At 42.3% G+C, this 27,713-nt stretch overlaps 1 protein-coding gene and 1 long non-coding RNA gene across 8 annotated transcripts in view; one reads left to right on the forward strand and one right to left on the reverse strand.

The window, feature by feature from the left end:
- CHL1 (cell adhesion molecule L1 like) overlaps positions 1 to 11,989 on the forward strand; it is a 206,213-nt gene extending 194,224 nt beyond the window's left edge. For 4 of the 7 annotated variants that reach the window (XM_083424698.1, XM_083424696.1, XM_083424699.1 and 1 more), the window contains 4 exons: positions 1,528 to 1,689; positions 3,535 to 3,666; positions 4,466 to 4,538; positions 6,864 to 11,989. In XM_083424698.1, the coding sequence (XP_083280824.1) occupies positions 1,528 to 1,689; positions 3,535 to 3,666; positions 4,466 to 4,538; positions 6,864 to 7,080 (584 nt within the window). In that variant the 3' untranslated portion in view covers positions 7,081 to 11,989. The remainder of the gene's footprint in view (positions 1 to 1,527; positions 1,690 to 3,534; positions 3,667 to 4,465; positions 4,539 to 6,863) is intronic. The other 3 variants (XM_083424702.1, XM_083424700.1, XM_083424701.1) reach the window with 1 other exon arrangement.
- Positions 1 to 27,713, reverse strand: part of LOC310671185 — a 917,602-nt gene that overhangs the window by 508,829 nt on the left and 381,060 nt on the right. The window lies entirely within an intron of this gene.

Genomic DNA, 27,713 nt, shown 5'->3' on the forward strand with positions numbered 1-27,713 from the left:
CATTTATAAGACCATGCAGTAAAAACCACATTAAAAAATAAGAAGTTTAAGAAGTTAGTTGGGTTTAGATTGCTGGGAATGTATTGCGGTTGCCTTGGGCAAGTCAACACTTCTTGGCTCATTTTAAATAGGATTACATCTCTGTTTGGGACCAACTTCTCACATCTAATCCTTGATTGATAAATAAAATAATCTAAGTCATTATGCCACTACCTAATTAAAGTACATCTCAGGGTTGCTGCTGGGAGTTGAAGGAACCACATAGAAACATTTGCAACTTTCTGACAGTTCATATTCTGTCATTTTGAAAGTAGAGATAAGGTCAACACATTAAAAAAAAAAGTCTTATGGATCAATTATTTTAGTTATCCTATTTCACAGTTAAAGTATTCTGTATTTTAACAGATTTTTATTAATGAGCATATGGCCATGTTCAGCTTTAGGCTAGTAGTGATTGTGAGTTTTTAAAGAGCAACAAACCATGATCTCTGTTTTGCACATAGTGGGAACCCAAGTCTTCTTGGTTTGTGTATCTGACTCGCACAAGTGGAAGAGTGAGAATAGAATGATCAAAGAGTCTGCACTTATACACCACTTGTTCACAGTAAACTAGGAAGTCTCATTACATGCCAGTCATAAGATAAATTGAATCTGACCAAATAGCCCTATTCCACTGACATTTAAACCTGAAACTCAATGGAATTTAAGTTAAATCAAGAAGACAAAACTCACTTTTCATGCAAGGAATCCATACTGAGGTGTGACTTTAGGCTTCATATTAGGTCAGGCATAGGCAAACTCGGCTCTCCAGATGTTTTGGGACTACAACTCCCATCATCCCTAGCTAACAAGACCAGAGGTCAGGGATGGGAGTTGTAGTCCCAAAATATCTGGAGGGCCAAGTTTGCCTATGCCTGTGTTAGGTAGATTCTGTTTATACTGTTTTGTGATGCTCAGAAACAAAGCTCAATGAGAACAGAGTAGTTAGCAGCAGATGTTAGGGGGAAGGTTTTCCAGCCTTTCTTAACAGATATAGATTTAAATATAAATGTTATCATATAAAAATGATTTATGTGATATTAAAATTATTTATGTGAATATAAAGATTACCTAGAAATAGAAAAGTATTATTATATTTCAAATACTGACATTTATATTCAGTGTTCTCCAGAATACTTCTAATTAAGGGAAAGCACCTAATAGCCTAAACGAGCAGGTCTTGTTCAAAATTTTAATTACTATGTTATCTAAGGTAGATGTAAACCTCATCAGGTTATACTGTCAGTGTTAACTTCTTCTCCATACATTTTGTGTTACACTATACATTGCAATATATACAACATTCTTTTAATTTGAAACCTAAACGATCCCCAAGGGAAACACTGATGATGTTCACATAATCGCTTACCTAATCCTTGGAAGGGAATAGCTAAACATGTTCATATTTACCTGTATTGATTTTGTGACTGTGCCTTCCAAGGCCCTAACCCAATTCACATATTTTACTTAACTCTGTACATTTCGTAGGTAAAGCTGTCGGGAAGATTTCTGAAGCAGTAAATCCCACCCCAAAGACTCAGCCTCTTGAGGCACTTGAGCCTGGAACTGCACACACAGTTCGACTAGTAACTAAGAATTGGGTTGATAATAATAGCATTTCTGCAGATGTAATAGACGCCAGGGGGAGAGGTGAGAATTTTCTAAGGCCTCTAATATGGCCATTATTTTTGTAAAGCAAAGTTTAGCAATATAATTGCAAGTTGCTTCAGATAGAGAGCATTATATAAACACATTTGGAAAATACAGACCCACTGCCAACAATCTCATTGAGATTTCAGCCATCGACTTCAACAGAAGCAACGCTCACTCAACTCATAATTCTCAAGCCAGTCTCTGTTGAGGAATTTCAGGCCGGGCCTTGGCCATAAAGGCTTCTGCTGACGGAACCAGAGCTCAAGCAGTGAGTCAGTTCCATTTGTGAGCTGCTTCCTTCTTCAGGAGGACCTTGAGTCATGAGGTCCATCCCAAGCAGGCAAGCTGTATGAGGCCAGGCATACAGAAATATTGCCGAGACTATAGAGGAGGTGACATTTTGTAGTCAATGCCCTTTTGTCTTGTGGGTGGTTATTCTTATCACATCTTTGCTTTAGGCAGCTGAAGTTTGCAAATGTTTTTTTTTTTTTTTTGCAAATGGTTTTATCTGTGACTAGAGTCATCCTACTCCATTGGTGGTGATGCAGCGAAGAGAAGAGCAGAGCAATCCTATATTGAATGGGGGGGGGGGGTGAGATTTAAGTAGTGGATGACCCACCATTGCCAAAGCCCTGCCACCTCACCTTCTGCTACGGTGGAAAGGGCTTGCATCTTTTTGCCTGCATTAAAAAAACACCAAAATCCCTCACATTGAAACCAATAAGAGACCAGTTAATTATAACTGTGTCAGACTGGTATTATTATTATTATTATTATTATTATTATTATTATTATTATATAAATTTGTATACCCATAGACCTCAGGGTGGTTCACAACACAAGGCGCTCAGTTAAGGGGCTCAGTCAATTGGCATATATGAAAAACAAAGAGATCCGGCAGATTCAAGGCCACCCACAGAATTCCCTGTTTTGCCCCCTAACACTGATGGAACACTGAAGGCAGTACATCACAACTTAGAGGAGAAGAAGAAGAAGAAGAAGAAGAAGAAGAGGAGGAGGAGGAGGAGGAGTTTGGATTTGATATCCTGCTTTATCACTACCCTAAGGAGCCTCAAAGTCTCCAGTATGGGCAGCAAGCAGAGTTCTGCCTCGCCAATGGAATCACTCTTCTGTCCAGTTCAAACGCCATTCAGTTAGCCTTATGCAGAGGTTAAGGGTAGTCTCCTTGCTTTTGTAGCTTTCCCTAAGCTCGATCTCCCATAAAACTCACATGTACCAGTGTAGGTGAGTCCGGCGCTGGCCGATTTCCATTTGTACTCCAGAGTGAGTGGCTTGAGAATTACAGTCTAGATTTAAAATGCCGCTCCGCACATTGCATTGCCAAGAAGGGTGAAAGTGAAATGATTTTTAAAATGCTGAATGTGTATTATCTACAGACTTTAGCTGCTATGCCAAATCCCCAGCGGGTAGGTCTCTTGCTCCTTGCATCTTAAATGCAGCTAGCTAAGCACTTGCATGTGTTCTGTATACTTTTTAACTCTGTCTCTATTCCAAAAACTGCTTTTGCATGACATGCTTACCTAAGATCTGTATTGGCTTTCCTATTTGGCATGAATCTCTTTAATCAAAATCTTTGTTGGAATTCTCATTCCAGAGATCAGTTGCGTGTGCTGCAAACTATTTCTTTGCCTTTAATATAAATGTTGATCCTCAGTTCTGTCCCACTTGGAATGATGGAATCCATTCCTCTATAGCAAAAAGTGTTTCATGCAGAATCAGTTTTAAAATGCATCTTTTAAGTTATTGTAAATGAGAATATAATGATTTGGATATTCTTCTTTTCTGATGTACGTACTTTCCCCCCATTTCTCTCATTTGAAGCATCCATTGGGATTTATGAAAGAATCTCTACGCAAGGCTGGTTTATTGGACTGATGGGTGCCATTGCTCTTCTGACTTTATTGTTGCTCACAGTCTGCTTTGTTAAAAGGAACAAAGGAGGGAAATACTCAGGTAAACCATGCTTGTGCTCGCCAAACTGAATACACCTCATCTAAATCATGCTCAAAGCACTTTTAGACTACCAGAAGCTCCATGATCCCCTCCAAGAAATGGTGCTCTGTGGGTCCATTCCAGCCACTGAGAGGCCTTGCAGAATTTCTGGAAGTGAGCCTTCCTCTCTGTTGTCCCATCCCCTTATCCCAAGGTAAGGCTTCCAAAGGGAAGATGGGAACTCCAATAGGGAGTCTATGAGAAGAATCAATCACAGCTTGTAAGGTAAAGGTAAAGGGACCCCTGACCATCAGGTCCAGTTGTGGCCGACTCTGGGGTTGCGGCGCTCATCTGGCTTTACTGGCCGAGGGAGCCGGCGTACAGCTTCCGGGTCATGTGGCCAGCATGACTAAGCCGCTTCTGGCAAACCAGAGCAGCACATGGAAACGCCGTTTATCTTCCCGCCGAGCGATACCTATTTATCTACTTGCACTTTGATGTGCTTTCAAACTGCTAGGTGGGCTGGAGCAGGGACCGAGCAACGGGAGTTCACCCCATCGTGGGGATTCGAACCGCCAACCTTCTGATCGGCAAGCTCAAGAGGCTCGGTGGTTTAACCCACAGCGCCACCCGCATCCCAATCACAGCTTGTAGTTAGTGCCAAATTTGAAAGGTGCTGCATTCAAGCCCAGTTTGCCAGGGAAGGCTCCAGCTGCTTCTTCTGCAGCCATATCATACCTGCTCACAATGTCACATATGAGCAGAGCAAATGGAATTTGCAGAGAACAACTGAGAAAGTCTTATCTCTCTTTCTGTACAGTGAAAGAAAAAGAAGATTTGCATCCAGATCCCGAAGGCCAATCCATAAAAGATGAAATCTTCGGTGAATATAGGTCAGTGTGTGCTTATAGCTCTTTGCATTGAACTATTAACTGGAATGTCTTTTAATAAAAATAACACAAGCAATCATTTTTCAGAGGAAATCTTGTGAGATCCTACATTGGCATGAAATGCATCTAGAATACTGAAGTTCACACACATTTTTATGAAGGAAAATGGCTGGTGGAATGGTTCTTCAATGTGAATTGTTTCTTGTCTAGATCTCTAGATATATTAAAGGTGGTTTTATCTCCAGATTGGGCATTTGCTGTTGGTAAGAAAGAAAAAAATAGGTATAGAAGGAGGATTTCCTGGATGCCAAGATCCAGGTTTGGGGGAAGTACTCTTTGGTAAGAGAACCCAAGCAGAGATTTAAAATCATAAAACATGTAGCAAGGTAAAGCATAGAAATATAGGCTGTTAGACCTTTAAAAGATGTCCTTGTGAGTTCCAAAACTTTCTTCTTCCCTTAGCATAGAACAGACCACACTTTTGGTAAGTTAAAAATGGTATGCTTACAAAGTCTCCAAAGGTCAGGTCCATAAATGTTTCCATACATCAGTTAGAAAACATAGGCAGTCAAACTTGGCTTACTTACAGTGGTGAAAGTTCCTAAATTATTGGTATAAGAACACAAAAGTGGCTTGTAAAAGCCACGCAGTCTGAGCTTGGGGCATTTATCTCATAGGCAGGTCTTGTTGGTATTATATAATTCATAGAATTCTACAAAACTGCTTACTTGTTTTCTATAAGCTGGAGAAACTCACTAAATATGCTGTGCAGATTTCCCGCTATGCACAAGGACAATCCCTTCCATAACAGAAACAAATGAATGGGGTCTCTGTTTGAAATTTGCCACACTGTTATGAGCAATGCAAGTTATTATATGTATTAAAATCTATGTCAACCTTATGTAATGACTGTTTCCTGATCCAGCAAACCAGCTGTTCCTCATGGTGAATTTAAAAGGTTTCTGACTAAATCTAAACGATCCACCTAAGGTACAAAACCACATAATGTACCATTTACAAGTTCTGCATAATTCCTTGTATATTTAATTTTTAATGCTTTCTTAATGGGACAGATAAGTAGAAAGGTAAGCAAGTCATGCAGGTGGTATCTTTCAGTCCCCAGGTAAAGTATCAGGTTCACCTCCATGCCTTGATTATCCCTCCAACATTGGTATCTTCTTCCCTTTCCTTGGTTTCTGCTCAAAGGTGGATGTGTCAGACTTACCTTCCCATTTATTCCTTCTTCCCTTCTCTTCCTCCTTTCTGAGTAGAAATTGCTCCTCCGATTCAACAATATTTGCACCAATTTGGGTGATCTAAGAATCTTTATTACCTGGTTGTAACTTATAAGTAGATAATGTTATATAGACAAGAGTGTAGTGAAAGGATATCTGTAACCCAGGAACTTGTGTCAAGGAAAAATAAAACCAAGCAAGTGAAAGATTCAATCATATAGATCAGGAATGGGAAATCTGTGATCCTCCAGATGTTGCTGGACTCCAGCTTCCATGAGCCCTAGCTCAGGGATGATGGGAGTTGTAATCCGACAACATCTGGAAGGCCACCAGTTCCCTGATCGATTGTTTTCCTCAAGAAGCTTCCATGGTTCACAGAGTTATTAAAATAAGCAAATTTAAAATGTAAGTAGATTATGCTGGATCATATTAATAACTATCTAATTTCCTTTTCACTTGGATGAACCAGCAGCTTCCAAAACTAAACTAGTTGTAATTAAAGGAGACTTATTTGTTTTTCTTCCACTTAGTCAGGAGACTTTAGAATTTCTTTGCATTTCTGTATCATGGTGTGGTGGTTGAGGGTGGAGTCTTTGTTTTCCATCCCAGAAAACATTTCCTTAGCATTCTGCAGCCACCCCAGGTGCTCATACTTCCCGATGTGAAAAAGCCACATGGGCAGAGTACTTGGCTATCGAGCGCCTAAATTTGCTGTGCTGGCTGATTTTGTTTTTTTCAAGTTCTTCTCTTTCTTTCCCTTTCTCAAAAACACTTTCTGCCCTGATTTCTTTAAAAGTAAAAAGACTTCAAGGTTAAAGAACAATCACGGACACTATCTCCCCTCCTTCCATTTAAAGACATCATGGGATTTTTCAGGAAGTGCAAGCACTTAGGAAGGTTGCAGAACACAGGAGACATGATTTGCAGAAAGAAAGAAATGACGCTCAGAAAACCCTTTGGCCATCTCGGAAGAGACAAACGAAAATTGACAGTGCTCTTGCTCCAAATAGTTTTCCCAATTGCTCTTTTCCCTTGATGTGGCTATGTGGAAAATGCCTGTTTGTGCTTCTCATCCATGCTTCTCCTTTTATAGTGACAGCGATGAAAAGCCACTCAAAGGGAGCCTGCGGTCTCTTAACATGGACATCAAAACTGCAGAAAGCGCTGACAGTTTGGTGGATTATGGAGACGGGGACCACAGAATGTTCAACGAAGATGGCTCTTTTATTGGCGCTTACACAGGCTGCAAGGAAAAAGCATCGGTTGAAAGCATTGGCAGTTCTACAGCAACCTTCCCTCTCCATGCATAAGATGTTAGCATGAATAATTCATTTCAGATCACCATATTTATCGTTTACTAGCCATCAAATATCATACAGGTCAGACGTAGGCTGCAGGAAAGTTCAAGACCTTGACATCCGGCCTATGTAGAAATAGGCGGTTGACTTCGAAAGCTGGTTTTTGAGACTCTTCTTCCTCAAGGCGCGGTGGTTTTCAGTTAGTTAAAATGTGACTCAGACCTACAGTTTGGTAAGATATATGCCACTCAGTCTGACCAAAACCATGGCTACTTCAGTGTTATATATGTATATAGGGATCTGGTGCCCTCCATGTTTCTTACGACCCAGTCCTTTAGATATGTGTGGCTGCAACGGCACTCAAACAGCTTACACTAAAATGTTTACTATGGCGTCTTTGGTTTCGATGGTGGGTCACAGGAGTCCTCCTGCACTGCCTCTCAGATGCAATTGCATTTTAAAAAGTGACTACCAATTACTGGATGCTTAGGATTGTGCTGGCATGACTCACCCCTGGGTTGGCCAATGTCAGATAGGATGCTGTCTGACCAAATCATTGCCAGCCCTGCCTCTGCTAAACCCACCTGGTGCTCAGTTCTCTGCTGCACGGCAACACTATGCTATGCCGTGCCAGTGTATTGCATTTGCAAATGGTGTGCTAACACTGACCCACTGTAGCAGTGTGGCATCTTGTATCCAGAACGATCCCAGTGCAATGTACTCTACTACTCACCCACTCAATTCCGAATGTTTGTTGGCACACTATAGCTAAAAGGATTGGACTTTAAATTAGAACTTCCTTTGTTTCTCATTGCCTTTGTATAAACATTTCAAAGCCCATTTTCTAATACTATCATAACCCCGGTACTTACAGGGATCAGACTCCGGGCAGAGAAATCAACAGTTACTTATAGTAAAGTCCTACACAGTAAAGAGAGAGAGAGAGAATACTAAATAAATGCATTCCAAATGCTACATTATTTAATGTCCGAAAGGCAACTTCCCCAATGATTATGGAATTCGTATTCCGTGTTGATGGCAGGGGCTTCGAAATGCAGCATGATCTACCTTCTGCCAAACCTCCTGAAACATTGGATTAAAAGTTTTTCTCCTCTTTTTGACCACTAGCTGGTGCTCTTTCTTTATGAAATCAGCTGCAACAGCTTTCTTCTGGCTGGGGAAAGCACAATTGATTCAGAGCAATTGAGCTCCAGTCGGTTCAGGGGGGGTATAGGTTCTCCGACTGCTTAGCACCCCTTTTAAGCAAAGTGCTGCCTTTTGAAGCAAACTGGGTTTATCAGTACCCTAGCTGTATATTTGTACACCCACACACCTTTTTGTACATATTCTGTTTATATTGTTGGAATGGGGGCAAGACACATTTTTTTGTTGCTGCTGTTGTTTGGGGGGGGGGTTGCAGCAAAACACAATGGTTTCTGGGACCATGGAGCTGAGGATCAACTGGGTTTCTCTTGTCAAGTCCAGTTTTATATGAATTAGGTACATTTTTCATACAAAAGATGTTGAGAAGCATTTCTGCTGTACTCAATTTCCCCCCCTCCTGTTACACACACACACACACACACACACACACACAATCCCCCAAGGAATATTTTAAAATTCATTGCAGGCACAGCTTATGTGCTACTGAATCAAAGGAAATGTCATTACTGAAAAAAGTCTTTTCTATATTATTATTATTATTATTTAGTCCCAGCAGAGTTGTCTATTTGGGCTTGTAGAGCAACTGTTACCCAGTACTAGAATTATTCCAGTGAGTTTTATGCACACATGGTCAGGTTAATGACAATGATATTGGAGGCTGCTGCATGAAAAATTATCCCAGGGTGAGATATCTCAGCATTTTATGTGAACATATAGTCAGTTTGTTATTCAACCTTTCCCCATATTATTTGGTAAGCATTTACATATTCATACTGATAAATCTGGTGCATGCATTTTTAAAAATAAATTCTGAGCATGTACAAATATTATGGTACTATTGTTCTCTTTTGAGGTGATTATGGAATTTAACAAATAGTGATGGAAAACTAGCTCTACTTACTCCAGGGCAGACTCAGAATCTTCATAGGGCTTCAGTTTAGTGCAATGGGCATCCCAGTTGGCAGCACTTCAGTCAGTTACTTTGGGGGGATTATTAGAGCATTTGGTGCCAAGATGACTGAGATAATTTAGGCTCTTATAACAGTTCACACAGGTGGTTCTTTTGGCCTGTTCCACAGGAGACTGCGTCACCAAGATTGGCTGTGTGTTATCGTTTATCAACTTAAAATCTGGCAGAGAGTGAGGAAGCTTGTGTCATTCCTTCAGTGGTATTTTGGAAAGTAGTAAAATCTGAACTAGATACACAGATGCTTCAATGCCTTCCTTGTGCAAATGCCACAGAGGAAAAATCTGAGCCAAAGTCTCATGTGCCTTCTTTAGAGGGACTGAGGAGCTGGATGGATGCAAAGCATTCAATGCCCTTCAGGGCCCACCATATGATGTGGAAATTTGGTAGTCCTCAAGGACTCAAAACGCGAGGCTGACCTCCCAATGTGGGTACAAAAATCTGCTGGGGGGGCAGGACACAAAAGCCCTGTTAAGGCATTCAGTTACCTGGGAGCACCTTGTTGACCATCACATAACAGCAGTATGTATCAGACTTTTTACAAATGCTTTATGATGCTATGGCAATATCCCTTCTGTTTCCCATTTATCATATGAGTGCTTTTATCTATTCCAATTTTTCCTTCAGAAGGTGTAAACCTTAATGTCACATCTCAAAGCTAGAAGAAAACATAAAATGCCAAAAGAAAGTGCACAATGAAAATGTTTAAAAAATTGCATTGAATTGTTTAATATGTGTTAGCTGAATATTAATGAATAGTGTGAGATTTTTTCCCCCAAGTCTGCCTATTAATATCTTTCCATTGACACGCTCTAAAGACTTCTTTAAAACAACATGAAACTCCTGAACATTCCTGGACATTCTCTTGAGCAAGAGAGGGAGGGAGTTGTGAAAAAGAAATATTAATGTTTTCCAGTATGAGCTTAATAGTTGAAGCCAGAATACATGCTGTGATTTTAGCAGGGATGTTGTTTCCCCCCCACAATAAGTGTAAATTTGAGATGACAGCAGAGTTGATTTATCATCTTAAAAGCAGAGGTTATGTTGAACCTCTTTCTGCATTCAGAAATATAAAATTCCAGTAATATTAAATATTTGCCACTTGATATGCAGAGCTGATAAATTGACATGGCATACTTAGATTTTCAGAAAGCTTATGTGAAAGGGATGGGCCATACTTGGAAACTTCTTTTCTTCATGTGATTCCTACCCCAAGTCTACAGATTTGGAACTGTCAGGGTAAACCAGATTGTATTCTGCACAGCCTGAAACAGCTAGTGAGAGCTGGTATATAAGCTAAAATTGGTCCCAGTATCTTACTACGACCACCACCAATCACTATATGACTGAATAACACATTTGGAAAATTAAATGAAAAATTAAAATTATATCTAAAAAGCATCTCATGGTGATTTGCAATGTGAAATTGGCCTAAGATTACAAAACGATATGGCTTTAAGGGTTTCAAATTGTACAAACAATTCAACATAGTAGATGACACATCATAAGCCACTACTTACTGGAAAGGGAGAAATAACTAATTCTTTGTTTCATTATATTTATAAAGATTGTACGGAAAGCATTTCAACAATAGATTAGTTCTAGCAATATCCGTGAGATTATAAAGCAGCTGCTTTGAGGATTTTGATTTGTTTTGGAGCTCTTTTCCATAGGATGTGGACCCATGCTATGTTTATAGAAAAAGAAGTACCAGAACACTTGTTCCCTTATAATGGTAATGATGCCAATTTGAGAGGTGCCAGAACTGAGTTCTGCTGAGTTCCAGCTGAAAAAATCAGTCCTATTGTGGACCCATGGTTGTGCAGAAATGGTCCAATTGCCATCTTCCTAAAATTTCCATTGACTTGGCAACAGAGCAGGCCCTCTCAGACTAGGATTTGTTTCAGTTGGAATATTAAGTCTTTCACCTCTGAACGTGCAATCATGTGCAGACTCCTGTGGAGGTAAACTGTCTTAAACCAAACCCTGTTCAGGTATCTGCCTCCCCACTCCCCACATTAAATCATATTAAAAAGAAAGCCCTGTCTCCTCTTATCATGTACTCACATGTTGTTGGTAAAATTACTCCAGTGAGTAGCCTGTTCTGCATGACGGAGGCTGCATAATATATTGAATGCAAACTCCTGGGTAGAAACTCAGGGAGTGCAGGATGAGTGCAGGTTAGTTAAAAGTGTGACATTGGAGGTTTATTTGCAAATCATCCCTATGCACAAATGGGAGACAGGGTGGCTGCAGATCAGGGTTCTGAATTGTTTAGACCAACTGCAAGTACAGAACAGGCTGCCCACAGCAGAATTTGCTCCAACACATGGGGGGGTGATGGAGTCAAGCAAGGACATGGCAACCATGAAACTTTTTTCAGAGTAAACACAGAATTACACTATAAATCTGCCATTCAGAGTCTTAAATGTTTACATGTCAGTCCCATTCCTATTCACCTCAAGTCTCCAAATTTGGGATCATCTGTAATTTTTCAGCTTTTGCACAGAATTGGTCAGAGCCAAAGCATAGAATTTGTTTTTATATATACATATATACACATTTCTTCATGGGGGGGAAAAAAAGACGGGGACATGAATACCAGGCGCATACTGTTACTTTTTGAAATCAATGTTAGTGGAGGTTTATTAAGGCTTAGAAAAGTGTGTTTGTATTGTAGTTGCTGTTTGTATCATGCCGATGTATATGTATGGTTTTAAAAAAAATATTTTCATTCTACATGAATTTCAACTTTGCTAATAAAAGTTTGACTTGATGTAATCTTCAAAAGCCTGACACGAGGTATCCTCTTATCCTATGAAATATGAGAGTAGCACAATTTTTTGATGGCTCTCAGCACTCCCAGAGGCTGGCAATTGCATCTATGAAAATATGTGACCAAACATTGATGTGTGTGTATTTTACAGTTGAACACCATGCCTGGAATTTTCTTCCAAAAAGATCTACCAATAAGCCCATCTTCGATCTTGTGCCATTGGGACCCCTATTCTCATCACAGAACTATGCTCTCTATTGTGGTTTAACAGACAATCCCACTTTGCAGGGAACTCTAGTTATTGTAGCTCTAGGAATAGTGGTCTCCTTACAAGTCTCAGCATGCTTAACAAACTACAGTGCCCAGGATTCTGCTGTTAAAATGGTAACATAGTGTTCTCAATGGATGCAGATGTGGTGTTAGAAAGAAGCCACTGTTCATGGTAATGCTTCCTCATAAAACTGGGAGTTTTGACGCTTTGAAAATATTTGCGAGATATCCCCAATTCCCTCCAAATTCACCAATTATGAAAGAGGCAGGGAAATGTTACAGGGGATTTCATCAGACCCCAAAAGGGAGATTATGTCTCCAAAGCAAAGAAACTAAAAAGCAAATGACAGATACTGTGCAAGGGGGGAAATAAATATATATGTGTAAAATCTGACCAGCAGGCCTGTTATGAACTGCAAACTGAGCCATAATACTTATTGGACTGATGGGAAATGGGAAGATGATGCCATTCAATTTGCAACCAATGATTAGCTCCTTCACCTCAGTCCCCAATTCACTTGCAGCATTCTTCTCACTTGTGTTATCAAACAATTCCTCTGTGCCACGCACCCATCTCTCTGCGACTGTGCATTTAATGTTTTCGACCTTTTTACCTTCATGAACTAAACACTCACAGAGGCCAAACCATCAGTGCAAATACAAATGCACCTTGGAAAGGTATTAACCTTTCAGGGAGGTCTCAAGGGCATTTGAAATTTTGCCATTACTATTCATATTCCACATATAATGAGACTGATACTTTTCTCAGTATCATAATGGGGAGAGCAAAAAAACTCACAATCATGTGCTCCACTGGGCTGAGAATAAAGATGCTACTTCCACCTTCAGATACTGAAAGCACAGAAGTTCAGATTCATTGCAATATCATATGCTCCATGACTGACTGAAACCAGGAGATGAGGAGAAATGGCGGCAGAGACGCAAAGTTAGGAGTGCAATATGGAACCATAAGATCCAGCCTGAGGGACTCAGAATGAGTCAAGGTGCCATCTTGTTTGCTTTGCTAGCAAGGGGATTCCAGCTGACCCCTGTCTAAAACATGGGAGTAAATTACAGTGAGGGGTTGGCACTGCTCTAACACAGAGGTACAAAAGAACATAAGAATAGCCTACTGGATCAGACAAAGGCTCATCTTGTCCAGCATCCTGTTCTCATAGTGACCAACCAGATGCCTGTGGGAAACCAGGGAGCAGAACATGAGCACAAGAGCCCTCTCCCCTCCTGCAGTTTCCAGCAATTGGTATTCAGAAGCATAGCTGCCTCCCGACTGTGGAGGCCAAGCATAGCTGTCATGGCTTGTAGCCATTGATAGCTCTCTCTCTCTAAGAGCCAGTTTGGTGTAGTGGTTAAGAGCGGTAGACTCGTAATCTGGTGAACCGGGTTCGATTCCCCGCTCCTCCACATGCAGCTGCTGGGTGACCTTGGGCCAGTCACACTTCTCTGAAGTCTCTCAGCCCCACTCACCTCACAGAGTGTTTGTTGTGGGGGAGGAAGGGAAAGGAGACTGTTAGCCACTTTGAGACTCCTTCGGGTAGTGATAAAGCGGAATATCAAATCCAAACTCTTCTTCTTCTTCTCTCCCCATGACTTTCTCTAAACCTCTTTTAAAGCCACCCAAGGTGGTGGCCATCATTGCCTCCTGGGGGAACGGGTTCCATACTTTTACTCTGCGCTGTGCATCATTGGATGTCCACAAGTCCTGGTGTTATGAGTATTTCTCTATCCACTTTCTTTATAAATGTCTTATCATGCTGTCTCTGGCTCACCTTTTCTCTAAACTAAAATGTCCCAAACACTGAAGTCTTTCTCCCTAGAGGAGTCGCTCCATACCCCTGATCATTTTGGTGACCCTTTTCTGAAACTTTTCCAGCCCTACAATGTCCTTTTAGAAGTGAGTTGCCCAGAATTGTAAGCAGTACTCTAAATGTGTTTGCACCATAGATTTGTATGACGGCATTATAATATTGACTGGTTTATTTTCAATTCCTTTCCTAATCATTCCTAGCATGAAATTTGCCTTTTTCATGGATGCCACACACTGGGTCAACATCTTCAGCAAGCAATCTGCTATGACCCCAAGGTCTTGCTCCTGTTTTGTCACCTGCAGTACATATCCAGTGAGCATATATGTGTAATTCAGATTTTTTTTGCTCAAACATGCATCACTCTACATTTATTTACATTGAATTGCATTTGTCATTTTACTACTCGTTTGCTCAGTTTGGTGAGGTCCTTTTGGTGCTTTTTGAAATCACCTCTTTGTTTTAACAACCCTGAATAATTTAGTGTCATCAACAAACTTGGCCACTGCCCTGCTCACACCTGACTCTGGAACAAGTTATGAACAAGTTTAAAAACACAGGTCCCAATGCCAATCCTTAGGGGACTCCACTTTCTACTCTTCATTTGGAAAACTGTGCATTTATTTCTGTTCTTTGCTTCCTTCAACTTAACCAATTCCTGATCCACAAGATCCTCTTATTCCTTGACTGCTAAGCTTACTCTTGGTAGTAGGGTCAAGGGAGTAGGGTCACCATTTCTCATGTGCAGGTATACTTGTAATTGATCTAACTAGAGCCACAATTTCATTAATTTGAAATATACCAGAGATCTAGTGCAATGGGACTTCAGACACTAAGAATGTTGGCAATGCAACTATGCCTTGGGTGTGGGAGAGATAATGCATTGCCTACATTATCTGGCCTGTCTGGCTTGTCTGGCCACACCTTTTCAGGTGACCTTCCTGTGGGAGACTTCCTGAGCAAGCTGAACATCAGTTCTCAGAACAGTCAGACATATGCCGGTTCCCATAAGTCCTTACAGGGACCACTGAGACTGAAACCAGGCCTGCTGGGCTCCCACCAGCATTTGTCACTGCCATCCTCCCTCTCCTCCATTGTCATGAAATGACTTGCTCTTATTGGTGATGAGAGGTGGCCATTTTTTAAGTCCCATGGCAACGTTGTGCATTACTGACTCCACCTGTCAGGATACTGTCAGCGGCTCCTGGCTGGTTGCCCGGGAAAGTATAAAGACAAGGAAAAGTTTCTTAAAGTCCTTTTTTATTTCATACTTTATAGAGAGAGGCTATAGACCCCAGCCTCTTGGATAATGGCGTTGTCCTGAGTGAATTTCCCTTCCCCTTCTCTCCTACTTCCTCATTCATTGCCATCATCATCTCCTCTACGGGTGCTGCTGAGTGCCCTCTGTCTTCAAGCTCTTTGCTCTCCTAATTATAAGGCTCGCCAGCTTCTGGGAGATGGAGGGTCTGGAATGCTTTCTAATGATAATGTGTCGGCCATGTATTGCTGTGGCTCTTCCATGATTTCCCAACTTTCCCCCTCATCTGCCTCTGAGCTGTGACCTCCCTCAAACCCCTGTTATAATTCTATACTGTCTTCCTCTTCCTCCTCCCTGGAAGTGTCAGGATGGGGGGGGGGTGCGGTTGCCACCACTCCTCCTCTGCCAAGTCCCTGACACCACCATTGTCACCACCACAGCTGGATAAACCCCTCCAGTCCATCCGGAGAAGGAGAATATGAGTGGCAGCTGCAGCAGGGTCACAAATGGGTTTCCTTTTCCTGCCCTAAAACCCCACAGCCCTTAGAAGATGGCCTAGAAATCACCCTTCAGAACATGGGAAGCTGATCTATACTGAGTCAGACCATTGGCCTATTTAGCTCAGTATGGCTTACATTGATTTGCAGCAGCTCATCAGGGTTCCAGGAAGGAGACTCTCCCAAGACTAACTGGAGATGCTGAGGGTTGAACTTTGGACCTTCTGCATGTAATAAGATGCTCTGCCGCTGAGCTACAGCCCTTCACTTTTCTCATCTTGGTGCCTCTGGGTCCTCACTGATGATGTTCATGCTTAATTTAGCAGGGTCTAGGATGGGGGCAGAATTAGAATTCGTTGGCTTTGCCTTCCATTGGCTCTACCTCTGCCTGCTGTTTGGGCTCCCTGCATTCTGCCCCACTAGTGCTGAAAGGCACCAGCCACCACTGGTACATAGACTTCCCCCATGTCCAGTTGAGGATGATTTTATACCCAAAAGGCAATAAAGAGAAAATTGCAGCATTCTGTTCTGTTCTTTCTTTTTTAGTGGCTTCATAAGTCTGATGAGCTTGTTCTGCAGTTGTTTATTTCTATCTTGGCTGTTTATTTTATTTGATGCTCTGCAGCATCTTGGCATCTGCACTGGTGAAGGGCAGATTATAAACCTTTTGAATAAATAAACAACTGAGGTAGAATTGTCCAAAGCACTCCAGAGTTTTGCTCGAAATGTTCAAGGTGAGAGAGTATCATTCAAAATGTTCAGTGCTGAGAACTTTCTGGGGAAAGGACCCACTTTTCAAACTAAATGAAAGGACTTTTGGGGGAGGGGACAGAGTCTGCTGAGCCCTATAAGCATTGCATAACACAGAAGGAAAGAAGTCTGTTATTCATTCAGAAAATATTGCTACCTGCTCTTCACCATAAAGTCCCAGAGCAGGTTACAACAACAGAACACAACATTATTAGAACAAATAAAAATATTGCAATTATAAAATACATAAAGACATTCAGAATACAGCAATATAAATTCAGCAAAAGATATGTGTCTCAAAAACCAACATAGAGTGTAAAGCTAGGCACACCACTATGGGGTGAGAGTTAGCATGTTGTATAATTTATTTAATCTGTTTTCATATTCCAGACATGCTGAGAATTGACAACTTCCCATGCTTTCGCCTTGAAACTGGTGTGCCATAAGAAACTATAATCCTACATTATTGAAATATGTGGGATCCATTTGCATAATGGTGGTTCTAATTCAGGGGTCAACAAACTTTTTTAGCAGGGGGCCGGTCAACTGTCCCTCAGACTTTGTGGGGGGCTGGACTATATTTTTTTTGGGGGGGGGAAATGAACGAATTCCTTTGCCCCACAAATAACCCAGAGATACATTTTAAATAAAAGCACATATTCTACTTATGTAAAAACACACTGATTCCCGGACTGACCGCGGCTGGATTTAGAAGGTGATTGGGCCGGATCCGGCCCCCGGGCCTTAGCTTGCCTACCCATGCTCTAATTCTTTGTCATCTTACCAAGCTTCTTCTCCTATGGAAAATGGTGACTCTCTGTCATTCTGCTCATGCTGTTCATATATATGGCATCCCAGATCTTTATGAAGGCAGCAGGCGAGAGTGATGCATCTTCTAAAACAACCTGAAGGATGTCATGTTCACATCGCTGCGGAACAGTGGACCAGTGATTACATGATGGATTATATGTCAATTTCACAACAGGGTAGAAAATGTTGGCCTGTTTGGTCTCTGCTGTCTGAATCTAAATATTGTTTCATTCTCTTTGTGTTGTTATCATCAGGCATCCATGTTGTATGGGCTGCAATAGAACGGGTGGCAGTACACAAACAGAAAGAAAGAGAAAATAGCTTCAAACTAACATTATTGAGAACTTAGGAAGAGCTCTGTCCCATCAGTCCGGCATCCTGTTCTCACAGTGGCCAACAAGATGCCTATGGGAAGCCAACATGCAAGCAGGACTTCAGTGCAACTTGTGAATCCCAGCAACTAGTGTTCAGATGCAAACTGCCTGTGACACCAGAGCTATGGCTCATGGCCATAATAGCTGGCTGCTAGCCAGAATTGGTATGTTTTATCTCCAGTGTCAGAGGCATCATAACTGGGAAGCTTTGGTACTCAGGTCCTGCTTGCAGACTTCACATAAGCATTGGATGAGAGTATAACACAGCCATCAAGTCAAAGTTCCAGATCTGTCAGCTCTCATTCACAGCATTTATGTCATCAAAACTGAGATGCATATAATTCAAACAATGAGCCTTGCTCTCCCTGCAACATTCACTGACATCTGCAATTGTCATGTGACAAAACAAATAGAACAAGAATTGTATTCATTAGAGGTTTTTAAACAGAGGTTGCATGACCGTCTGTCAGGAATTATTCACCTGTGATTCCTGCATTATGGGGAGGTGGCCTAGATGACCTTTGTGGTCCCTTCCAACTCTATAATTCTACAATTCTAGGAAAACAGCAACATTGAAATGGGAAATCACACCTGGTAGATTATCCTAGCATCCCTGAGAGTTGCTTGCAGTCACATATGGAATCTTGCTCTCCAGAGGTTTTCAAGGAGTTGAGCAAACATTTGTCAATAAAAGGTTTCAGTTAGAGCTTTTTCCCCTGAGAAAATGAGATTTCTTGAGACTTGTCTCTTTCTCTCCCAGAAAAAGCATTCACTATTCTCCAAAATCTCTCTATGACAGTTTCTTTCAGTGGCAATTCCCATTTTTCTCTCCCTGCCCCCAAGGCCATGGAATATTGTGAAGTCAAGGGCATGGTGCAAAATGGTGGCCAGGTAGCCAGCATGGCTCCTACTCCTGCTTTCATTATTTGCAATGAAAACAATACACATGGTGTGTGTGTTAACAAGGTGTGCTATTCAGGTCCGTGCAGAGGAGTGAGACAGCTGGGTACACTTGCCCCAAGCCTCAGAGGGCTATGCCAGCCAGAGGGGTTCACTAGGGGCCTGCTGGACTGACGCTGTCATGCCAAGAACAAGGCCTCAGGCCTCAGATCAACTCTGTCTGTGCTTGGTGCTATGCCACTGCTAATGGTGTGGCTCTGGGAGGTGGGACTCATTGGAGGAGCAATGACAACATATATTATAGAGCGTATGATGGAGGTTGGAAGATAGGTATGTCCTGGAACATGATTCCAGGGCCATCTTTACCTGGGGTTCAAGGGGTACAGGGCATCCTGGCGCCAAATTCTGGGGGGGCACAAGATGGCTGGCAGGTGTGCAGCTTCCCTCCCAAGCCTCTGCAGGGACCAATGGGGAAGCTTCATTCTCCAGTACCGGGGGACGGAGAGCAGGTGGAGCTGGGCCTGCACGCATCCCGGGGGCATGGTGTGCTGCCTGCAGGGGCATGATGAGCATCCTGGGGGCATGGCATGCCACCTGTGGTGGCGGGGGGCAGCTGTGATGGCACCCCACCAGAATCGTGTTGCCGGGGCAATGTGCTCCCCCCGCACTCCTCTTCCTCTGCCAGTAGCGGGGATTGCTCTCCCCCCGCAGCGGCACGGGGGAGAGTTGTGAGCCCACCAACCAGATGGCTGGCAGTTTGCAGCTTCTCCCCCCCCCCCATGCCACTATCCGTGTATAGGACGACCTTGTCTAATACACAGAAAAATATGGTAATTTGGGGGCGCTGGGCAGATCTTTGCACCCCGGCACCACATGTGCTAAAGATAGCCCTGCACGATTCCTTTGCTTAGCATCATGCAGAGAACCTAATAATCTGGGTATTGTGCTATGTGCTGATTCGCTTGGGAATATCTTGGATATGAGGGTAGGCAGTGGGGGCAGGGATGAATCCTCACAGCTGCCCACATTGTTGTACTACCCTTGGGGTGTTTGGCTACAGGGGCTGCTCTCCTGCATTTTACTACTATAAGATTGCGGCGAGACCCACTTCTGAGAAACTGTTGGAGAATTTGTGCTTTCCCCGAAGAAACCTGGTGAAAAAGTTCTCTCTCCAATTTCTCTCCCAGGAAATAAGGTGGAAAATTTTGAGAAGCCATTTGCAAACCATAGAATCATAGAGTTGGAAGAGACCACAAGGGCCATCGAGTCCAACCCCCTGCCAAGCAGGAAACACCATCAGAGCACTCCTGACATATGGTTGTTAAGCCTCTGCTTAAAGACCTCTAAAGAAGGAGACTCCACCACACTCCTTGACAGCAAATTCCACTGTCGAACAGCTCTTACTGTCAGGAAGTTCTTCCTAATGTTTAGGTGGAATCTTCTTTCTTGTAGTTTGGATCCATTGCTCCGTATCCGCTTCTCTGGAGCAGCAGAAAACAACCTTTCTCCCTCCTCTATGTGACATCCTTTTATATATTTGAACATGGCTATCATATCACCCCTTAACCTTCTCTTCTCCAGGCTAAACATGCCCAGCTCCCTTAGCCGTTCCTCATAAGGCATCATTTCCAGGGCTTTGACCATTTTGGTTGCCCTCCTCTGGACACGTTCCAGTTTGTCAGTGTCCTTCTTGAACTGTGGTGCCCAGAACTGGACACAGTACTCCAGGTGAGGTCTGACCAGAGCAGAATACAGTGGCACTATTACTTCCCTTGATCTAGATGCTATACTCCTATTGATGCAGCCCAGAATTGCATTGGTTTTTTTAGCTGTCGTGTCACACTGTTGGCTCATGTCAAGTTTGTGGTCAACCAAGACTCCTAGATCCTTTTCACATGTACTGCTCTCAAGCCAGGTGTCGCCCATCTTGTATTTGTGCCTCTCATTTTTTTTGCCCAAGTGCAATACTTTACATTTCTCCCTGTTGAAATTCATCTTGTTTGTTTTGGCCCAGTTCTCTAATCTGTCAAGGTCATTTTGAAGTGTGATCCTGTCCTCTGGGGTGTTAGCCACCCCTCCCAGTTTGGTGTCATCTGCAAATTTGATCAGGATGCCCTTGAGTCCATCATCCAAGTCGTTGATAAAGATGTTGAATAAGACCGGGCCCAAGACAGAACCCTGTGGCACCCCACTAGTCACTCTTCTCCAGGATGAAGAGGAACCATTGATGAGCACCCTTTGGGTTTGGTCAGTCAGCCAGTTACAAATCCACTGAGTGGTAGCATAGTCAAGACCGCATTTTACCAGCTTCTTTACAAGAATATCAGGGGGCACCTTGTCAAATGCCTTGCTGAAATCAAGGCAGGCTACATCCACTGCGTTCCCTTCATCTACCAGGCTTGTAATTTTGTCAAAAAACGAGATCAGGTTAGTCTGACATGACTTATTTTTCAGAAATCCATGCTGACTATTGGTGATCACAGCATTCCTTTCTAGGTGCTCACAGACTGTTTGCTTAATGATCTGCTCCAGAATCTTCCCTGGTATTGATGTCAGACTGACTGGGCGGTGATTATTTGGGTCCTCTCTTTTCCTCTTTTTGAAAATAGGGACAACATTTGCCCTCCTCCAGTCTGCCGGGACTTCGCCTGTTCTCCAGGAATTCAAACAGTTCTATTGAGTTCTGTTAACAGTGCCAGGTTTATTGATGGTGACCCTGAAGGTTGCTTTTAATGTAATAATTCTATCAATAAATAAGACGGGAAAGATATTTGTGGTAGGATTCAGATTTTACAGGGAATTTTTGCTTATGAGGGGAGAAGATTGAAAATATGTGAATGAAGAGCTGAAACAGCAAAACAACACTTTCCACTGTTGCTTCTCCTAAACCTGACTTCAGTTATCAAATAATTAAGCTAAGATGAAATTCACGCAGCAGCCTGAGAGTCTGTGAATCACTGAGCCATGTTCTTGGTAAGTTTGCCGCTTGCCTGGGAAGCTAAAGCATCTCTTGAAGCAAAAGACAAGATGCTTTAAGGTTAATTGAACCAATAATCAAGGTTTCTGTCTGTAATTCCTGGGTGATGCAGTCAATTACTAAAATAAATCTGACAGCAGGGAGATGATAATTGCGTGCAATTACTCTGTAAAGACTCAATTATGTCAACAATTAATGGGTATTTCCCATTGTGGTGAAATCTATCAATTTTTAGGGCTTATTATCTTGATTATAAGAAGAAAAGGATTCAGCTCAAAGTTGTCAAGCTGTCTGGTATTGAGAAATCAGCTTGAAAAACAAGTTGAACCAACTTAGAGAAATGAAGGTTCATTTACATGATTTTCAGGGCAGTGAAATTGGAGCTGAGAGTGCATCTGAATAGTCAAGCTGCAGTCTGATAGATACACAACTACTGTAGGAGAGTAAGCCCCATTGAACCCAATGGCAGTTACTTCTGAGTACATGTGCATATGATTGCACCATTACAGAATGATCTTAAAAGCAAATGCTGTTCTAGGCTGCATCAACAGAAGTGTCCCAATCAAGGGAAGTAAGGGTACTACATTATTTTGCCTTGGTCAGACGACACCTGAAGTACTGTGTCCAGTTCTGGGTATCACAGCTTCAGAAGGATATTGACAAGCTGGAACATGGTCAGAAGCACCCAAGATGATCAAGGGTCCGGAAACCAAGCCTTAGGTGGAACGTTTGATAGAGTTGGATATATTTAGCTTGGTAAAGAGGAGGCTGAGAGGAGATACGATAGACATCTTCAACTATCTTAAGGGCTGTCACATGGAAGATGCAGAAAACTTGTTTTCTCTTGCTCTGGAGGGTAGTACTTGAACCAGTGGCTTCAAGTTACAAGAAAAGAGATTCTAGAAGAACTTTCTGACAGTAAGAGCTGCTCGACAGTGGGACAGACTCCATCGGGAGGTGATGAATTCTCCTTCCTTGGAGGTTTTTAAGCAGAGGTTGGGTGACCACCGGTCATGGATGCTTTAGTTGTGTATTGCAGGGTGTTGGACTAGATGACCCTGGGATCCCCTCTAACTCTGCAATTCTATGATTCTATGTCTATTCAGAAGTAAGCCCCATTGAATTCAGTGGGACTTAATCTGCAGTCAGTAGGTCTAGGATTGAAAATTTATTGTTTTACTGGGAACCAGCTCCCTGTATTGTTCGCCAGCTAAGTGCCACTGCAGAAAATATTCCAGCTTGCTTAAACTTCTTTAGCAGGTGTCAAAGCGAGACAGTGAAAGTGCCTGCCTAATATTAGTGGGTATGGAGCTCCAAAATTCAGGTGTTGTCATGCAGAAGGATCAGTTCCTTGCAAATTCAGAATGAAAGTTATGTGGCTCTTTTAAAAGTGCCAGTTTCACAGATTGTGTCGCCGTTTCTCTGTTGGTCCCCAGTGCCTTCTCCTCTGGAAGATCTCCCAGAGCATTTTGGAACCTGTCAGGCTCCATCAGGCTTCAAGGCTGGTCCATCTGAATGGGAGCACCACCACTGCAGGGTGGAGGAGCAGCCACCAGTTACTTGCACTGTGCAGGTTCATTGTTGGAAACAGCAGCAGACAGGGTGTGTGTGTGTGTGTGTGTGTGAGAGAGAGAGAGAGAGAGAGAGAGAGAGAGAGAGAGAGAGAAGTTTTACAGGCAAACTGATACTTGCTGGTGCCATTGATGTAGTATTGAGGATCTCCCCAGGCAAGCTGTTTTTGTTTTTTAAACTTTGGAAGCCTGTCTGCTTCTTTATCCTCAAGATACATAGCTACAAAAACAAGCAAACAAGCAAACAAACAGATATTACCATAACCCAGTAAAGGGGCAACCCACAAGACTTCATTCTGACCAGAAAGCACAGCAAGCCAAGTGCTCCCACCCTTTTGACGCAATATGGTTTGTTGGAGGTGCCCTTCGCTAGAAAGAGCCATTCTTTCCTCCCAGCTCATTTGAATATGTTGTGTCTCTGCAGGCTTGTGTGAAATCACAAGTGCCCCTTAATTACTCTTGGCAATACTTGTTGCACCATTTCTTTCACTGTAAAAAGCCTTGCACTCCCTCTCTGCAGATGGTTGGACACATGGTGACTAATTCACTCCTTACAGCTTTAGCGACAGTTATTTTTATGGCCATTTATTAAACAATTAAAAGTACCTATTCTGTATCTGTTACTAAGTGTTTTCATGAAACGACGGATTTATCTGCAGAAATCGAGCTCAGGTACTTATCATTCTGTGTATTTATATTCCTCTAAGTAGCAATTCGTTTAAAAACATATCTGAAAATTGCTAAGCTAGTCTAACTGTTACAATGTGCTGGCAATTTACTATAAATCACAAGCCCTGGCTAATTGTTCCTAATAAACACATTAACTTAATCCAAGCTCAGTGCGGAACAAAGATAAGATTTAGTAAATGAATCACCTGGAAGCCCTTTGAAATCAGGTTGCCCAACACTATAATAGTGATGTTGTTGTTGTTTAGTTGTTTAGTCGTGTCCGACTCTTCGTGACCCCATGGACCAGAGCACGCCAGGCACTTCTGTCCTCCACTGCCTCCCGCAGTTTGATCAAACTCATGCTGGTAGCTTCAAGAACACCATCCAACCATCTCATCCTCTGTCGTCCCCTTCTCCTTGTGCCCTCAATCTTTCCCAACATCCCAGCATCAGGGTCTTTTCCAGGGAGTCTTCTCTTCTCATGAGGTGGCCAAAGTACTGGAGCCTCAGCTTCATGATCTGTCCTTCCAGTGAGCACTCAGGGCTGATTTCCTTCAGAATGGATAGGTTTCATCTTCTTGCAGTCCATGGGACTCTCAAGAGTCTCCTCCAGCACCATAATAGTGATACATATACAGTATTGTAGTGAGCACATTCACACAAAAGACTCCTCTCTGTGACCTAGATCAGAGCTTGCCAAATAAGAGAACACTAATTAATAACAACAACAACAACAACAACAACAACAACAATAACAATAACAACAATGTTATTATTTGTACCCCGCCCTTTGGGCTGGGTTTCCCCAGCCACTCTGGGCAACTTACAACATATCTAAAAACATAATAAAAACATCAATACTTAAAATGTTCCCTTAAAAAGTCTTCCTTCAGATGTCTTCTAAAAGTCAGATATTTGCTTATTTCCTTGACATCTGATGGGAGTGTGTTCCACAGAGAGGGCACCACTACTGAGATGGCACTCTGTTTTCTCCATTCCTTCCAACATTTTGCCAAAGGAAATAGGGACGTCCTAAGGAAAAGTGGGACATTCTGACCCGTACGGGCAGGGGTACCTTTACCTTTACTTACCTTGAGTTAAGTACTTAATTCGTTCCGGAGGTCCGTTCTTAACCTGAAACTGTTCTTAACCTGAAGCACCACTTTAGCTAATGAGGCCTCCTGCTGCCGCCGCACCGCTGGAGCACGATTTCTGTTCTCATCCTGAAGCAAAGTTCTTAACCTGAAGCACTATTTCTGGGTTAGCGGAGTCTGTAACCTGAAGCGAATGTAACCTGAGGTACCACTGTATACATTTGCAGTAAAATTATTTGCAGCGATAAATTATCCAATAGTCTAATTCTGTGAATTCACAACAAAGGCCATCCAAGAGAAGGAGCATCCCAGAAAGGAATAAAAATATACCTGCCCAACTCTGAAGAATGACTAACATTAAACAGCTATGGCGTCTAGATAATGACATAAGAAGAACCTGCTGGGTCTGGCCAATGGTCCATGTAGTCTGGGATCCTGTTATTATAGCGGCCAACCAGATGCATATAGAAACCTGCAAGCAGAACCTGAGCAAAAGAGCACTCTCTTTTCTCATGGTTTTCAGCACGTGAAGATTTAGCATGGTCTAACATTCACCCTGAATGTCACTTATAACAAAATCGGATGTTTCTGTTAGAGTAAAAAGGGCATTTTTCATTTCTTATTGCCCAAACGGATCAGAAACAAATTCTTAAATTGCAGGCAGCTAATTAAAATTAGCACTCACAATTAGTCAACTAAATATTTTTGCTGTTTAATCTGTATTCATCAATATTTGTTTTTTTTTAATTTTTTTGTGGGTTTTATCTGCACTTTGATTTGCAGACCTCTTGGGAAACACTTTTGATTAAGCAGTTTATTTAGGGAGAAGAGTTATACCATTTGAGGCCCTAATAATTGCATGTTCCTGCTGCCTCTCAAGTAAGTAAGCAGGTCAAAAGTTCATAATTTAGTTGTGTCTGGTTTATATTGAAAAGGCACATCTTCTACGACACAGCACAAGAGACAACTGCAAGAAAGAACATGGAATTCCAAAACGTCTTCACTTCAAACCAGGTACTACTTGCTGCCCTGTTGCATCCCCTGACAGTGCTGGATTTAGGAAGCAGTGACCTGCTGTGTAATGAAAGATTAGGGTGGGAATTACAACAGTGAGGAAAGGTCCCCGCTGTTAAGAAAAAGAGCAGAAGATCCTGCTGTGTCTGGTGGAACCGAAGAACCAACCAGAAGGATTCCTGATGGGGAGTCAATAGAGGAGAGAAATTAATTGTCAGTGCCGAAGAGACTCCCAAGAGTTACCTTGGGGAAAGAAGAGGGAGGGAGATGGAATAAGAATTGATTGGAACATATTGTTTCAAAGAGGAAGCAATTCAGGAGACCACAGCAGGCTCATTTATACTCAATAGGTCCCAAAGACAGGCAATAAGAAGGCTGTTATGGCTTTTCTTTGCTGTAGAGTAGATTTGTAACCAGTAGTAGCAATAGAGATTTATGGAACAGCTTGCAATGATAGCCCATTGTCACATTATAGGGGCTCTTCTGCTGTTGTTCAATAAACAATTATTGTTGTTCTTTCTTAATTAGTGTTGACTATGAGTTGTTATAGGAAGTGAGAGCTGGACCATGGAAGTGAGAGCTGGACCATAAAGAAGGCTGATCGCCAAAGAATTGATGCTTTTGAATTAGGGTGTTGGAGGAGACTCTTGAGAGTCCCATGGATTGCAAGAAGATCAAACCTCTCCATTCTGAAGGAAATCAGCCCTGAGTGCTCACTGGAAGGACAGATCGTGAAGCTGAGGCTCCAATACTTTGGCCACCTCATGAGAAGAGCAGACTCCCTGGAAAAGACCCTGATGTTGGGAAAGATGGAGGGCACAAGGAGAAGGGGACGACAGAGGACGAGATGGTTGGATAGTGTTCTCGAAGCTACCAGCATGAGTTTGACCAAACTGCGGGAGATAGTGGAAGACAGGAGTGCCTGACGTGCTCTGGTCCATGGGGTCACGAAGAGTCGGACACGACTAAACGACTAAACAACAACAACAATTAGTTGTTATATATGGGCTTGTTTATGCAGGTATGATGTAATGGTAAAAAATACTAAGGCCTCATCCGTGATTTAGATGTGAGCTTATACCACTTTAACAGTCATGGTTTCTCCAAAGAACCTTGGGAACTGTAGTTTGTCAAGAGTGCTACAGCACTACAATTCCAATAGTTCCCTGGGAAAAGGAATTTTGTTAAACTAGTTTAAGTCTATGATATAGATATACCCCAAAGCTGTCATGTGACACCGCTATATGAAACTGCAATAACTTTCATTTTGGTATAGTTGTCAGATTCTTCCTAGGCTCTTCATGTGTCTAAAGATGCCTTTTATATATTAAACAGTGCAGTCAACAGAGAGCTGACTAACAGCATGTGAAATATATTCATGCTTTTAGGTGTCCAAATCTGAGGAGTAGACCTCAAAATGTAATGAGTTGCCTAATAATTTTATTGGGCATTCAGCATCATCTTCCTGTTCCTGCTCGACTTTAAAAATAAAGCAGGGAAACTGCTTTGCACCATGGCATTTCGGGAAAGCTTTTCCTAATGTGTTGAAGAGAGTCTTGAAATAAATGACATGAAACTGTCAAGGCAAATTCGGCAGAGCCATTCTCGATGCCTCAGAAGCAATTGCTTCTTCAGCAAAAATCAAAACAATAGGAAAAAAGAAGACCACAGAGAAACCCCAAACTGCAACACATCCCTGTCCCTTCATGAGAAAAGAGGTCAGCTGTATAA

The sequence above is a fragment of the Podarcis tiliguerta genome (assembly GCF_965153285.1).
Source record: "Podarcis tiliguerta genome assembly, chromosome: 2".
Taxonomy (NCBI): Eukaryota; Metazoa; Chordata; class Lepidosauria; order Squamata; family Lacertidae; genus Podarcis; species Podarcis tiliguerta.